A 14,389-nucleotide genomic window follows, 5' to 3' on the forward strand; every position below is an offset into this window, starting at 1 on the left:
TTGGCCAGGCTTCTCAGGGTCCAAATGTTAGCTTCTGAGTCTGTAAAATGGGAACAGTGATGCTATCTACCTCACAGGGTTATTGCACAAATTCACTGAGCTAAATGTCAGTCAGTTACTGTGTACAAGTACAAGGTGTCAGTAGTTAAAGAAATTCCAGTGTTCTCTAAGCCAGCCAAGTATAGCAGGACAGCAAAAGTGGGGGTGGCCTCACACTAAACCCTGCTTTTTCTTTTAGCAGCATTTTATGGCTATGGAGTTAAGAAAGGGGTCAAATTCCAATAGTCAAAAAACAACTTTCTGAGCCCCAACTCTCTGGGAAGCCCGAGGATCCTGGCTGGATCGAGGAGAAAACTGACGAGCGTGGGCTGCCTCCTTTCTGTGGGCCCCCTTACCTATCGTAACGATATCAGTGCTGGGCAGCTGGTCCCTGAGCTCTTCACTGCACGGAACCAAGCAATTGGGACGTGACAGGTCTGTGTCCCATGTCTTGGAAGCCTTGTCAATGCGAAGGAAAGAGTCAGGGCAACCAATGCTGAGGAGGGTGAGGCGGGAGTGTGGAAATCACCACTTTGGGGAGGAGAGGAAAAGCCTGTGCCTTCAGATGTTGTGTTTCCACAGCTGCCCATGGTGTCCGCTGCAGTTCGCTTTGGGGATGGCAGAGATGCGCGGGATGCTCTTAGTACTGCTCTATGTCTCCCACTCTTCTGCCAGTGAGTGTGCTGCTTTCTCTGTAACATGACAGGGGGAATTGTTTGGGAAAAGCACATGGCCCTTGATGTTCAGAGAGGGATCCAGAGGGACGATGACTCAGACAGCGGGCATTGGTGGTGGGAATTAGGCAAAGAAGGGGAACATGAGGCGTGGATGTGGGAAACTGGCTTCAGCAGTCTGATGTCACAGCTGATCCTTGGGTGAGAGGGATCCTCGGGCTACAGAAAGGCTTGTTCAAAAAGCCCACCCTGCTCTTCCTGGGGCTCATCCCCCAGGTGCCAAAAGGTGGGAGATGTCCTCCCTTGTGCCTGGGTGGGAGCCTGTGGTGCATCTGGTACACTCAGGAACCAGGTTCCTGTGTTTCTACTTCAGCATTGTTATTCCAATGAAACCTTTTATCATTTTTTAAGTTTAAATTCAATTTGCCAACATATAGTATAACACCCGGTGCTCATCCCATCAAGTGCCCGACACCCAGTGAAGTAGGAGGCTTGGCTCACCCAGCCTAGGGCTTTGAACTTCAAAGGTCCTTCCTGCTCTATCATAGTTATACTCTCTTCATGATTCTATGAATGTGGACTTCTTTTTTTATATAGGGCAATACAGCATCTTGGGTGAAACTAGGCCTGGCAGGGGGAGAATATTTTTTAAAACTTTAGTCAACATTTAACTCTCATTTGAAACAAAGTCCAGACTACCCAAGAGACTGCTCAGTTGGGGGCAATTCCCTCAAGGGCTTGGGAAGGCAAAGGCCAAGCAGGCCTGCATGGGCGAGATACAGCCTCCACCTGGTGGGACCTTTTAGCTCCTTGATGACAAGACTTCAGGGAGTGCTTGATATGGCAAAATGCTTTTGTTCATTCACCAGTTGATTTATTGAGTACTTACTGTGGGCCAGGCACTGTACTAGGCTCTAGGGATACACTGGCAAGCAAAATAGACCTGGCGGAACCATGTATGCCAACTGCTCAGGCAGGGCACAGCAAGGGCAAATCTGAGGATACGAAATGTGGCTGGAACAGAGACTGTGACAGGCTGAGGGTATATGAAGTTTGAATTCTGGCCTTGTATCCTACCAGCTGTGTAACTTGGACCAGCTCTAGAACTCAATTTTCTCACCTGCATATGGAGATTGATATAGTGTCCACCTCCAGTTCTGTTGGAGAAATTATATGAAGTAGTGTATATCAGCAGAGTTCAAACTTTTTGGTCTCAGGACCCCTTTATAACTCTTAAAAATTACTGAGAATCCCCTCCAAAAGAATTTTTGCTATGAGGCTATATCTTCCCATCTTTACCATGTTAGAAATTAAAAACTGGGAAAATTTTGAAACACAAGAATACCCAGGTTCACATATGCTATTAGCCATCAGGGTGATGACATCATGTAGCTTCTGGAAAATTCCACCACATACCAGTGTGAGAATGAGAGTGAGAAAAGCAAAAACTGTCTTAGTGTTCTTATGAAAACAGTTTAAATAAATCTTGCAGACCCTGGAAAGGGTCTTGAGGACTCCCAGGGGTCCTGGACCACATTGAGAACCACTGATGCTTTCCAATACTGCCTTGAGTGTGCTCTAAGTGCCCAAGACGAGAGTGATTATTGGTACCTAAAGTTATTTCTAGACTCAAAGATGCCATCAAGAATCTTTTACGGAGAAGGAGACCTACTAGGAAAAGAAATGGGTCGGGGAGGGGTGGCAGAGTTAGTAGCAACCAAGATGGAGAGCCAGAAGGAGCGAGGAACCAGCAGGAGAGGGAGTCTTGAGGTCTGACACGGTGGTGGTGGCCACAGGTCATCAACTCCTTGCCCCAACAGTGAGGCCTCTCCGCTACCTTTTCTGCAGGCTGTGGCATCCAGAAAACCAACATTATGGAAAATTCCGAGGAGGGTTTGGTCAACGACAAGGAATTCCCGTGGGTAGTGTCGCTGCAGGATTCCCAATACACCCACCTGGCTTTTGGCAGCATCCTTAGTGAGTTCTGGATCATCAGCATCGCATCCGCCTTGCAGAACAGGCCAGTACCTCTGCCTTTGGGGCCTACACAGCCCCCTGGAGCGGGGCGGAGGGACCTTTTCCTGCTCGGCTTGGGGAGGCCTGGAAGGTGGATTCCTGGAAACAGGGCAACAGGACATTTTACTGACTCTGCACTTGTTCTGCCAGGACTCTTGGGGTCCTAAAATCATCAGTTGCCAAATTCATGCTGTCCAGTGTGTTCTCTACTATGGAGACTGCAAGGTGAAATGAGTGTTCCTTCATCCTCCATAGGAAGGATATCCATTCCCATTTTCCTGAAATCACAGGCACTGACTCCTGATACTAGAGGTCCTTCCTCTAGTCTTGTTAAGTGAATTGATAGGAACCTATATCTTAAAACACTTAACCTCAAGCCTTAACAACAGGTCTGCCACAGATATATGTACATAGAGAGAAGACTTGAAGGAAATAAGCAAATGCTTAAGAACACTTCTCTCTGGATGCTCAGAATGCACATGATTTCTGTATTCTTCTTTGAACTTCAATCTATTCCCCAACTTCTATGTAGTAAATATTTGTTCCTGTAAACCAGGGAAAAACCCTCAAATATTATTAAAGGAATAATCTTACTTTTTGACCCAATGACCTCACTTTTGAGAATCAACATTAAGGAAATAATTTCAACCACTGGAAAAGTGGTTGCAGAAAATTGTTCATAGAATGGTTAGTTACACATAAAACACTGGAAATGTAATGTCCAATTATCATGGATAAATAAATTCTAATTACTCTTTCATATGTATAACATATAATATATAGTATATAAGTAATATATAATTACATATGTATCTTTATATATACTATTTATATGCCTTATATGTGTATGTAAATGTATATATACACTAAGTATGGGGAGAGAGATTATAATTACTATAATTGGCTAAATAATAGTATAAATCCTTGATGGAATATTGTACAGCTACTGAATTTTCTTACACCTATGATTTATAATTACTATTTGAAAGTATATGCATTTATTTTTTTTGAAAATACATGTATTTAAATGAAATACTATACATATACATAGTTTAATGTTCTGGAGAAACCAAAGCAGCTTCTTTCCCCTGGCCTTCAGACACTAACTCCCTGTCTTAAACCATAGTCTGTCATCAGTTTCTTGAATATTCTTCCTTAATTACTCAATGCATTTACAGATATCTGTAATATACCTATAGGTCTATCCATATTGATTCTATCTACTGACAGAGAAAGAATTTTCCTTCCCCCCGTATTAATGTGCTAGGACTGCCATAACAAAATACCACAGACATTGCAGCTTAAACAACAGAAATTTATTTCTCACCATTTTAGAGGTTGGAAGTCCAAGATCAAGTTCAAGATCAGAAGGACTGGTTTCTCCTGAGGACTCTCTCTTTGGCTTGCTTACCGCTGCCTTCTCACTCTGTCCTCACATGGCCCTTCCTTAGTGTGTGTGTTCCTGGTGTTTCTGCTTCCTTTTATAAGGACACCAGTCCTGCTGGATTAGGGCCTTACACTTATGACCTCATTTAATCTTCATTACCTCTTTAAAGGTCCTATGTCCAAATATGGCCACATTTGGGGCTAGGCCTTTACCTACAAATTCAGCAGGACACAGTTCGAATATAACAACCACACTACAACTGGTAGCACACCATACACAGTATTACACTCGTAGCTTGTTTCACTCTACCAGGAATGCTGAGCCATCTTTTCTTACCATTACATAGGGACCTCCCACATTTCTCAGCTGCACAGTATCCCAAAATGGTTCTACTATAATTACACAGTTCTCTATTAATGGAAATTTGGGTTGTTTGCGATCTTTTACTCAGACCAAAAAATGCTGTAGATATACTTGTACATATATTATTTCACACACATGCAATATACTGTAGAATGAATAACCCAGGAGTGGAAAGACTGGACTTAATGTTGATAGCCATTGCCAGCCAACTAGCCTTCCAGAAAGGTCCTGCTTTCCATGTAGTGTTTTCATTACAACTGTTTATCTGGTCAACCAGTTTTGGTCTGGATTTTCCCTTTGCCTCAGGGTTTTATTAAAGATAAGGGCTTTTAAATACCTAGGTGGTGGGGTGTTTGGTCTATTTTGTTTTCCAGCATTACTGAATTCTGAGTTACACTACATAGTGATCAGATCTACTTAGGAATTTGCTGGGATTGTCCTTCTGCTATATGTGATCCATGTGAATATTTTCCACAGAGAAAATTCAAAGTTCATTCTCTGTCTTTGGTGTACAATTTACTATATAAAATTGGGAGGGCAGCCCGGTGGCTCAGCGGTTTAGCGTGCCTTCAGCCCAGGGCATGATCCTGGAGACCTGGGATCGAGTCCCACGTCGGCCTCCCTGCATGGAGCCTGCTTCTCCCTCTGCCTGTGTCACTGCCTCTCTCTATATATATGTCTCTCATGATTAAATAAATAAAATCTTTGAAATTGGGAAAGGTAATCTTGATCTGTCCTAGGCTGACAAAGGTAAGTTAAAGTCTATCATGAACAAGCTTCTGGCTTTTTCTATTTCCTGGAGTGTTCCCTTTGTGAACATTATATCATGTGCTACAGGTGTTTGAGACTATGAGGTCTACACTGGAGACTAAATTCTTTCTTTCTTTTTTTAGATTCTATTTATTTATTCATGAGAGACAGTTGAGAGAGAGAGATAGAGGCAGAGACACAGGCAGAGGGAGAAGCAGCAGGCTCCATGCAGGGAACCCGACGCGGGACACGATCCTGGGTCTCCAGGATCACGCTCTGGGCTGAAGGCAGTGCTAAACTGCTGACCCACGGGGGCTGCCTGACTAGATTCCTTCTTATCAAGAGCCCTCTCTTTATCTTACTCCTTGCTCTTCTGCTCTGAATTGATGTTCAGAATGAAACTCCTACTTCTTGTTTTTAATTTAGGTTATATTTTCTGCTTCTGTTGCTTCTTTTCTTTTCACTCTGTGGCCTTTGTTTTGTTTTGTAGGTCTCCTCTGACAAATTTGGGAAGTTTGAGTTTTCTGGTGTTCATCTGAGAGTTGTAATTTCATGGAAGATGACTACATATCAGTTTCTTTCTGGACTGTCTTCTTTAGACTCTGCTGTGGCCAATGCTAGAAGTCCTATCTTTTTACTTCTCTCTCCTTCTCCACCACACCATTTTGATAGATTATAATAGGTTCTTTAATGTTTACCTTGATGCATATGCATATTTGCACATTCTTATTACTTCATAATTTAGCTGTAAGCAAATAATATGTTCAGGCTCTTGTAAAAGAGAAAACAGACATATATGCCTACCTCCTAACTTTCTTTTCAGCTTCAGTAATACCATCTAATTACTGCCAGAGTTTACATTTTTACTCCAACCTAAATTTTAAAAGGTTTTAAATTTTAGTCCAATGTTAAAATGAATTCCACACTTACTGACAACTCTTTTGCTGGATTTTCTCCATTCCACACTAGAATTGGCTAAAATTTGTCTTCAGGTATGTACTTTCTTAAAAGACTCCCAAGAACCATATTTCCTTGGGTTTTTTATATTCAGAAATGTGCTATCCTCAAGCTTAAATGACACCTTTTTTCAATCTTATTTTTTAAATATTTTTTAAAGATTTTATTTATTTATTCATCAGAGAGAGAGAGAGAGAGAGAGAGAGAGAGGCAGAGACAGAAGCAGGCCCCATACAGGGAGCCTGATGTGGGACTCGATTCCGGGTCTCCAGGATCACGCCCTGGACTGAAGGCACCACTAAACCGCTGAGCCACTGGGGCTGCCCTTTTTAAATATTTCTAAGTAATCTCTGTACCCAGTGTGGGGCTCAAACTCATGACTCCAAGATCGAGAGTAGCACGCTCTACTGTCTGAGCCAGTCAGGCACCCCTGAATGACAACTCAAGTATAGAATTCATAGATCATGCCTTCTTTCCTTTTGAGACTTAATAGGTATTACCCCCAGCTTCTGGTATTAAATCTTACTGAAGTCTGAAGCCATTCTGATTTTCTCCTCTGTAGGTGTGTGATCATTTATCCCAGTATACCTGCTGTTTGTACCCCCTTTCATTCTCTTAAGTTCCTTTGGCAATAAATTATATGGCCTCATTTAAGATGACTTAATTAGGTTTTGTCTGGATGCCCATGGAGTCCTTTGTCACTGAAGACCAGCTACTAGCTATGCTGGATCTCTCCCATTTCTACTCTTTTCTAGCTTGTTGTGTCCCAGAAGGCTAACTTATGTGGGTTACACCACAGGCACTCTTACCTTCTGGGTTCCAGTTGGGTTTGGCCAAGGGGAACACTGGCAAGAGATCAGAGGAAGCGAGGAGAGTGAGGTCAAGGTCTTTACTCCACTGAGGGGTACTGCAGACTGGCTGCCTCCTCCAGCCAAGTGACCTAATCCCCATAGCTCCGAGCACTTCCTCCCCTTCTCTAGTACCTAGAGTCACAGGAACACCCTGGTTGTTATCTCAGCAGAAAGCTGGATTTGCCACGTGGTGCCCAGGCACTGCACTATTCTTTGTGATTTTCCTACATCTTTCCAAGACCTTTGTAGAGTTCCCCCAACTTACCTTGAGTATGCCATCTATTTCCTGCTGGGAGCTGACAAGGATATGTCTCCTTGTTGATCATTCTGTATCCCTTTTTTCCTAGGATATGGAGTCCACTTCTGAACTGTAGACTGAAGTCTTATTTCCAGAAAATTTTCTTAAATTATATCATAAAATGTTTTTTCTGTTTTGTTATTTGGGTGACTTTCTTTGTGATCTGCTGACTTACCATTAACTGCCACATTTGTTATTTTCCTCTCTCTCCTTTAAAAATCTTTGTTAGGGTTAGAAACGACAAATACCCACCATTTGCTTCAATATGGATAGAACTGGAGGGTATTATGCTGAGTGAAGTAAGTCAATCGGAGAAGGACACACATTATATGGTCTCATTCATTCAGGGAATATAAAAAATAGTGAAAGGGATTAAAGGGGAAAGGAAAGAAAATGAGTGGGAAATATCAGAGAGGGTGACAGAACATGAGAGACTCCTACCTCTGGGAAACGAACAAGGGGTATTGGAAAGGGAGGTGGGCGGGGGGTTGGGGTGACTGGGTGACAGGCACTGAAGGGGGCACTTGATGGGATGAGCACTGGGTGTTATGCTATATGTTGGCAAACTGAATTCCAATTTTTAAAAAATCTGATATTTCCCACTCATTTCTTTTTTTTTTCCCCTTTCTTCCCTTTCACTATTTTTTATATCAGAAAGGGAGACAGAACATGAGAAACTCCTAACTCTGGAAACAAACAAGGGGTGGTAGAAAGGGAGGTGGACAGGGGGTGGGGGTGACTGGGTGACAGGCACTGAAGAGGGGCACTTGATGGGATGAGCATTGGGTGTTATGCTATATGTTGGCAAATTGAACTCCAATAAAAATAAATTTTAAAAAACCTTTGTTAAGGATGCCTGGGTGGCTCAGTGGTTGAGTGGCTGCCTTCCGGCTCAGGGCTTATGGCATGATTCTGGGATGGAGTCCCACAGCAGGCTCCCTGCAGGGAGCCTGCTTCTTCCTCTGTCTGTGTCTCTCTTATGAATAAAAATCTTTAAAAAAAATAAAATTGTGATTTAAAAATAATAATAAATAAAAATCTTTGTTAATATCTATTTCATTTTGGCCACTTCTCTCAGTCCCTCCGTGTCCCTTACTGTATTTTTTGTGTTATCTATTCTCCTTCATGCTGCTTCCAATTTGGCCTTTATTTTGGCAATGGTTTTGTTTTCTTTCCACTTGTTTGCTGAAAAGCATGTTTGACCAGCATTTTCTGACTTTGTGGGGGTAGGTATCATCTAGAACTCCTTGCACTCCTGCTGTCTCCCCTTGCTTTTGTTAGCCCTTCCTCTGATTCTGATATTTGGAGTTTCTTGTGTCTCTTTGCTTCATGGTGTTTGCAGCCTTTCTCATTCTTGTAGTTCCTTGGGTGATCCCCAAGAGAAGAAAGGGAAAACACCCGAATGAACTCCATCATTATTAAAATCAGAATTTCTCTGAAGAGTACTTAGAGTTTGTAATATGAAAAGATGTTTATATTAAAATTTAAGTGCTAAAATCAGGAGTCAAGATTATATCTTTGATGTAACAATGACTACATAAACAAAAAATAAAACTATGGGAAAATCATGAAGATAATCATCCCTGATATAACAGATTATCTTTTGGTGGTGGGACAAATGATGTTAAGATAGAGAAATTCCCAAGTTGCTATGGGCTCACAAAGGAAGACACAAGCCTAGAGGTTCAGAAAAGATTTTCTGGGGACTGGATCCAAAGAGATGAGTAAAAATTAGCCCAGGAAAAATGAGGTGGATGAGTATTCCAAACAAACAAACAAAAATTAAATATAAAAACAGGGAAGTGTGAATCTTCCATGGTGCCTTGGCTTCTCAAGTTTCCTTTGCTCTCTCTCTCTCTAGGAAGGACGTCATTGTTATAGTTGGTATAGCTAAGATGGATGCCAAAGTGGTTGCTCATGAAGAGTATCCAGCCAATAACATCATCATCCATGAGGATTTTGATAATGAAACCATGATCAATAACATAGCCCTCCTGAAGACAGACACGGCGATGGAGTTCAACAACCTGATCCAGCCCATCTGCTTCCTCAGCAGAAAGCTGCATGTGCCACCAGCCTTGCGGAACTGCTGGGTGGCAGGATGGAATCCCACGTCTGCAGTTAATGCCTTCCTTCTCCTAGAGGAGGCTGTGTGTATGCTAGCAGTGGGGGTGACTTGGATGAACCATTCTAGAGCTTATCTTAATAATTCAGGTTGTTTGAGATTCTGGTATTGGGCTGGAACCCTCATGTAATAAGTCAAGATTTCCAATGCTTGCCTTTTCTGTGGCCATTCTTATATGTGTTCCTTTTTCTTCTAGTCCTAAACCAAAATTAGAAGTACATAGGCAGCAAATAGCCTGAAGTGAGTGCAAAGTTATAGTGGGGCAAGGGGATACTATTCCCTGAACTGGAACTGATTATCCTCTTTGCTAAGCTGTCCTTGTTTTCTCTTATTCTTGGAAAATGAATAAGGAAATGTATTCTCTGTAGATGTAGAAGAAGGATGGAATATGTTATTTTCACATCCAAGTTCAAAACAAAGGTAGTTTTCAGAAAAACTCTGACACAGGTTCTGATTTCTATAAGGAAAAGGGGTTTATCAGAACATTTTCTACTCACTCCCATGTAGATATGTGAGTTGTAGTTGAGCTGACATAGGCAATGTCTTCTTGTTAATAATTCTTGGCTCTCTGTTGCATGGTCTAGACAGGAAATCACATGACGATGAGTATCCTGAGGAAAATCTATGTGAAAGACATCAACCTATGTCCCCTACACAAACTCAAGAAAACAGGATGTGGCAATCACATGGAACAGGAAACTGATGCTGTCTGCTTGGTAAGAGCAAGATGGAGTAAAAGCTAAAGGCTGAGAGTGAGCAGTGGTCACTTCGAGGGAACCTTGAGACTCCCTCATTGCATGGTCAACTCCATGAGGGACTGGCAGGGACTGGCACCTGGCACTCATAGCTGCCTCCAGCACTTGGCAGACAGTAGATGCTCAATAAAAATCTACTAAATGGACTAAACAGTCACCATTTTAAATGTGACATGATTAAGCATTTCTAAGTCATAGATGTTTTCTCACTGGCTAAAAGTCTGAAAGTGTGAATCCAAACTATGCATGAAGATATACTTCAAGCATGTCTACAGGGTGGGGTCATTGTATTCAGCTTCTATAGAGCCTACACTCTGATGCTATTGCTCATCAGTTATCGGAGTTTTTTTCTGTAAGAAGCCCTGCCCTCCATCTGGAAGAGAGTTGTATAGATGTGGTTGTCCTACACCTCGGCAAAATGTGTGGAATTCATAAACCCCTGGCCCAGGCTCCCTCATGCCCATACTCAGAGAAAGTGTGATTTACAGAGGTCATACAGTTAATAAATGTTAGAGTAAGGATGAGAACATAGGTCTACCAGATCTCCAGGCAGTTTTTCTCCTCTACTCCAAAATTTCTAAGGTGCGGATCATCCACTCTCCTTCAATTAAGTGTCAGGATTCCCTGGTGGAGAATTTTTTTTCCCCAGATGATTTATGGAAAGTATTTTAGAGAAAGGCAGAAAAATACACATATGCAGATAATTCTTTCTAAAAGTAATTTTATTGCAAATACATGAAGGACTACCTTTCACTAGGCAGTGAGTTTGCCTTTCCAAAGTTGGTTCAACATTTGAGTGCCTACTTTGTATGAGTCTCTCTACCCATAGAAGACCAACAACTTTTTAAAGTAGATAACATGTTAAAATACATTAGAAAATATAGCTAGTTACCAAAATCCTGCTGTTAACCATTCCATCAATCCAGTACATATTTCATCAAATTGAAGATGCTGTTATTTGTAGAATCCACCATTTTTTATGATCAATCATGAGAGAGAACTCTGACATCAACCAATTAAAAGACACATCTCATTTCAAAGATGTAAATTTTTCAAGAGCATCTTAGATTCAATGGAATATGGTAAGCTGTTCATACTCTAAAATGATTACCTCTTTAAATCTATCTACAAAGTTCAGAGTGGTTTTTACCTATTGGTTTTTAACTATAGAGCACCTGCAGTCAGTCCTTTGTTTTTGAACTGTGCTTGCAAACTGGCTCAGACACTGACTTGTCCACCTAGGATCCTTTCCTCTTTCAGAAATATGTTCCAGTGTCCAGAGATCCTCATAGTCATATTTCAGATATGTAGGATAAGCCACCCAAGTTCAGTATCTGCCTAATGAGTCCCCAGAAATCCAACCCAAAGCAGAATCACTCTGAACTCACTGCTCCCCCTTCTCCTCACAACTGTTAGGGCTTTTGTTCAATGTCAAAGTTGAGCATCACACAATGAAAGAGCCCCTCTAAGCTGGGGCTGCTCCTCTGGGAGATGAGCTGGGGTTGCTTCAGAGAAGCACCTGGTACTACTTCTCTCAGCTGCTTGGGCTTAAGAAGTTAGGTCCCACAGGTTAGGAGGAAGAGAAAAAGCACTGCATTCTACACCCAGGTGGAATGGCAACTTGCAAAACCATGCAACAGCCAGGGAGGTCTACTGCACAATCATTCATCAAACTATTTGTCCTAAATGGCATGATTTTTCTTCCTTAAGCTATAAAACCACAATTAAGGCAAACTGGGAGTGGTATTGGTGACAGGAGGGGAGGCCATGCTATGCTTGGCCAGAGAACCTCTCTGACCAAAGTAGACATGATATGGTGCTAAAGGAGTCTATTTAACAGTCCTATCACTGTCAGCCAGAACTTGGGATGAAATCTCTACCCTCTGCGCCATGGCAGCACGGGGCAGCAAAAGCAATGTGTGCTTGACCAGCCCTTCTCAGAGACAGGCCACACAGGTCAAGGGGGCTGCCCAGCCTTTGAATGACAACCCCTCTTGGGGTAAGATGGACAACTAGGCTGGAGTGAGGGGTCAGAAATACCCTTAAGGGGAGGCTTGGGAGTGGGGCAACTAAAGTAAATTATACCAAGCAGTTGTCTTGTTGCTAGTCCTCATATTTCTCAGCTTTTCACATAAAAATGATGGCCTTTTATAGACACCAGAATAATGGTAGCCAATTCTTCATTGAGTGCAGCCTGTGTGCCAGGCACTGTGTTAGGAGCTCTGCATGTAGTATAGGCACTTTAACTCAGAGAGTAGTAGGTGACTCGCCAGGGTCACATATCTAGGTAAGTGTGCCAAGCTTCCACGCACTCCCTCAAAGGGAGATCAGGTCTGTGCGGCAGAATCACCTCTGAGTCCCAGAGGACTTCCTGTGGGAAGGCTGGGAGCGTGGGCAGGGCTGATGAGCAGGGGCACCGACAGGTGCCGACCAAGTGGACAGGCTGTGAACCTAGCCTGGTCAGTGCTCCCCGGGGAAATGTGGCTCTGACCTCAGCAGGAGTGTGGGATGGAGGGAGCAGCTTGAATGGAAGATAGAAACACAGCAGAGAGAAGGAAAAATTGTGAGCATTCCAGGCCAGAAACAGTGGGGGTGGGGTGGGGGGGTAGCGGGGGAATCAACATTTGAGGAATGAGAAACCAAAAGAGAGTGAGGATTTAGTCAAAGGGCCATGAAAATGAAATGGGAACCAGGAAGCTGTTGCCAAACTGCAAAAACCTACAAATAATTTGTATAATAAAAGAAAAAGTCATCTTGTTGGAATTTATGGTAGCAGCCGCCTAGTTTGGAATTGGTATGCTATAATGTACCCCAACTCCAGTGAGAACCAGTGTAAAACATTTCTGGAACAAATAGTAAATTGTACAAGCATATATATATATATAACCTGAAACCTTCTGTCTTTTGTCACAGGGGGACCCAGGAAACCCAATGATGTGCCAGCTACAGCAACTGAATCTGTGGGTGCTGAGAGGAATCTTGTCCCATGGTGGTGAGGAATGCCCTGGCGTATTTCTGTACATCAGGGTGGAAGACTATAGTGACTGGATTATATCCAAGACTAAGAAAACCAGCCATCCACTGTCTTCTTTCTACCACTTGGAGGATTCGTTTCCTTTCTTCAGCTACTCATCACATATCATCGTGACACAGAGAAAACATTCTGGGCTAGGCCAGGGTGGATGGTCCCAAACATACACGCAAGGACAAAAAAGGGTCGCCATACATTCATGGCCAACAAACAGCTTTAGAAAGGGTCCAGATGTTGGGGAGAAAGGGTTAAAGGAATTAGGCAAGTCTTCTGTTGCGGCCATCCAACCCATGTACTATGACTATTATGGTGGGGATGCCAGGGATGGTGGTGGGCCTATTTCAGGTCAGAACAGGTTACATCAGCCCCAAGAAATTATCTTGTTTTTCTTTGTGCTGGTTTTCTTTTGCAATGGTATCTAGTCAAGGACCTAAACCTCTCAACTGAAGAGTAAGCTCAGAATGCTGAGTGCCAGGCAGTCACCATGCTATTTTGGTGTCTGTTTTTTGATAGTTGCACACCTGGGCTGCCATGGACAGGCCCACAGTGCATAATGGGTGGGCTCTCCCTCCTCTGTCCCACTCCTACATGCGGGAAGGTCACTTTCATTTGTGCTTGTGAACTAAATGTGGGCTAACAAGTGTCAAACCATTAGAGTGCCCTGTGGTTCTTTCAGTGTTAACGGTTCCAGGGGCCAGGCTATGAAATTAGCCACACTCCCCACAGGCAAATGTGGCCTGGGAAGTGCTCAGCAGTCCGGCTGGAGAGTGGGGGACACCAAGCAGCACAGGGAACAGTGAGAGGACCCCTTGAATGGAAAGGAGCTGATTACTTTAATGGATCACTCTGGTCTGCAGCTGTGGCCTCCCTCTGGCTATTTCCTGGGGGGGGCAAAGTGCCTGCAACTGCTCATTGGTGGTTTTCATTTTATTCCATGCCTTGCGGTAGCCTTTTAAGGACATCTGCAAAAAAAGGGAAAAAGGGGGGGGGGGGAGACAGTCATTTGGGAAAAAGAGATTGTGATTTTTCAGAATGCAACCCGCATCTAGTCCTGCGATGATGCAGAGGAGTCTGTATGGCCAGTGCCAGGCTGGAAGATTCTTCCAAAGAGCTTGTTTCTGTTCAGTGAAGTGAGTGGTTGTT

The 14,389-nt window shown here is 43.0% G+C and overlaps 2 protein-coding genes across 13 annotated transcripts in view; one reads left to right on the forward strand and one right to left on the reverse strand.

The window, feature by feature from the left end:
* CFAP263 (cilia and flagella associated protein 263) overlaps positions 1-14,389 on the reverse strand; it is a 110,692-nt gene that overhangs the window by 67,775 nt on the left and 28,528 nt on the right. For 7 of the 12 annotated variants that reach the window (XM_077898248.1, XM_077898245.1, XM_077898255.1 and 4 more), the window contains one exon: positions 10,920-14,208. In XM_077898248.1, coding sequence (XP_077754374.1) covers positions 14,080-14,208 — 129 coding nt within the window. In that variant the 3' untranslated portion in view covers positions 10,920-14,079. Of the gene's footprint in view, positions 1-2,615; positions 2,829-10,919; positions 14,209-14,389 lie in introns of those variants that run through there. The other 5 variants (XR_013380117.1, XR_013380118.1, XR_013380116.1 and 2 more) reach the window with 2 other exon arrangements.
* On the forward strand, positions 625-13,900 carry PRSS54 (serine protease 54). Its single transcript, XM_077898256.1, is given in 6 exon segments — positions 625-663; positions 665-713; positions 2,562-2,737; positions 9,201-9,455; positions 10,045-10,176; positions 13,129-13,900. Coding segments are annotated over 6 exon segments (1,188 nt in total). The 5' UTR covers positions 625-627; the 3' UTR covers positions 13,669-13,900.

The sequence above is a fragment of the Canis aureus genome, chromosome 5 (assembly GCF_053574225.1).
Source record: "Canis aureus isolate CA01 chromosome 5, VMU_Caureus_v.1.0, whole genome shotgun sequence".
Classification (NCBI taxonomy): Eukaryota; Metazoa; Chordata; class Mammalia; order Carnivora; family Canidae; genus Canis; species Canis aureus.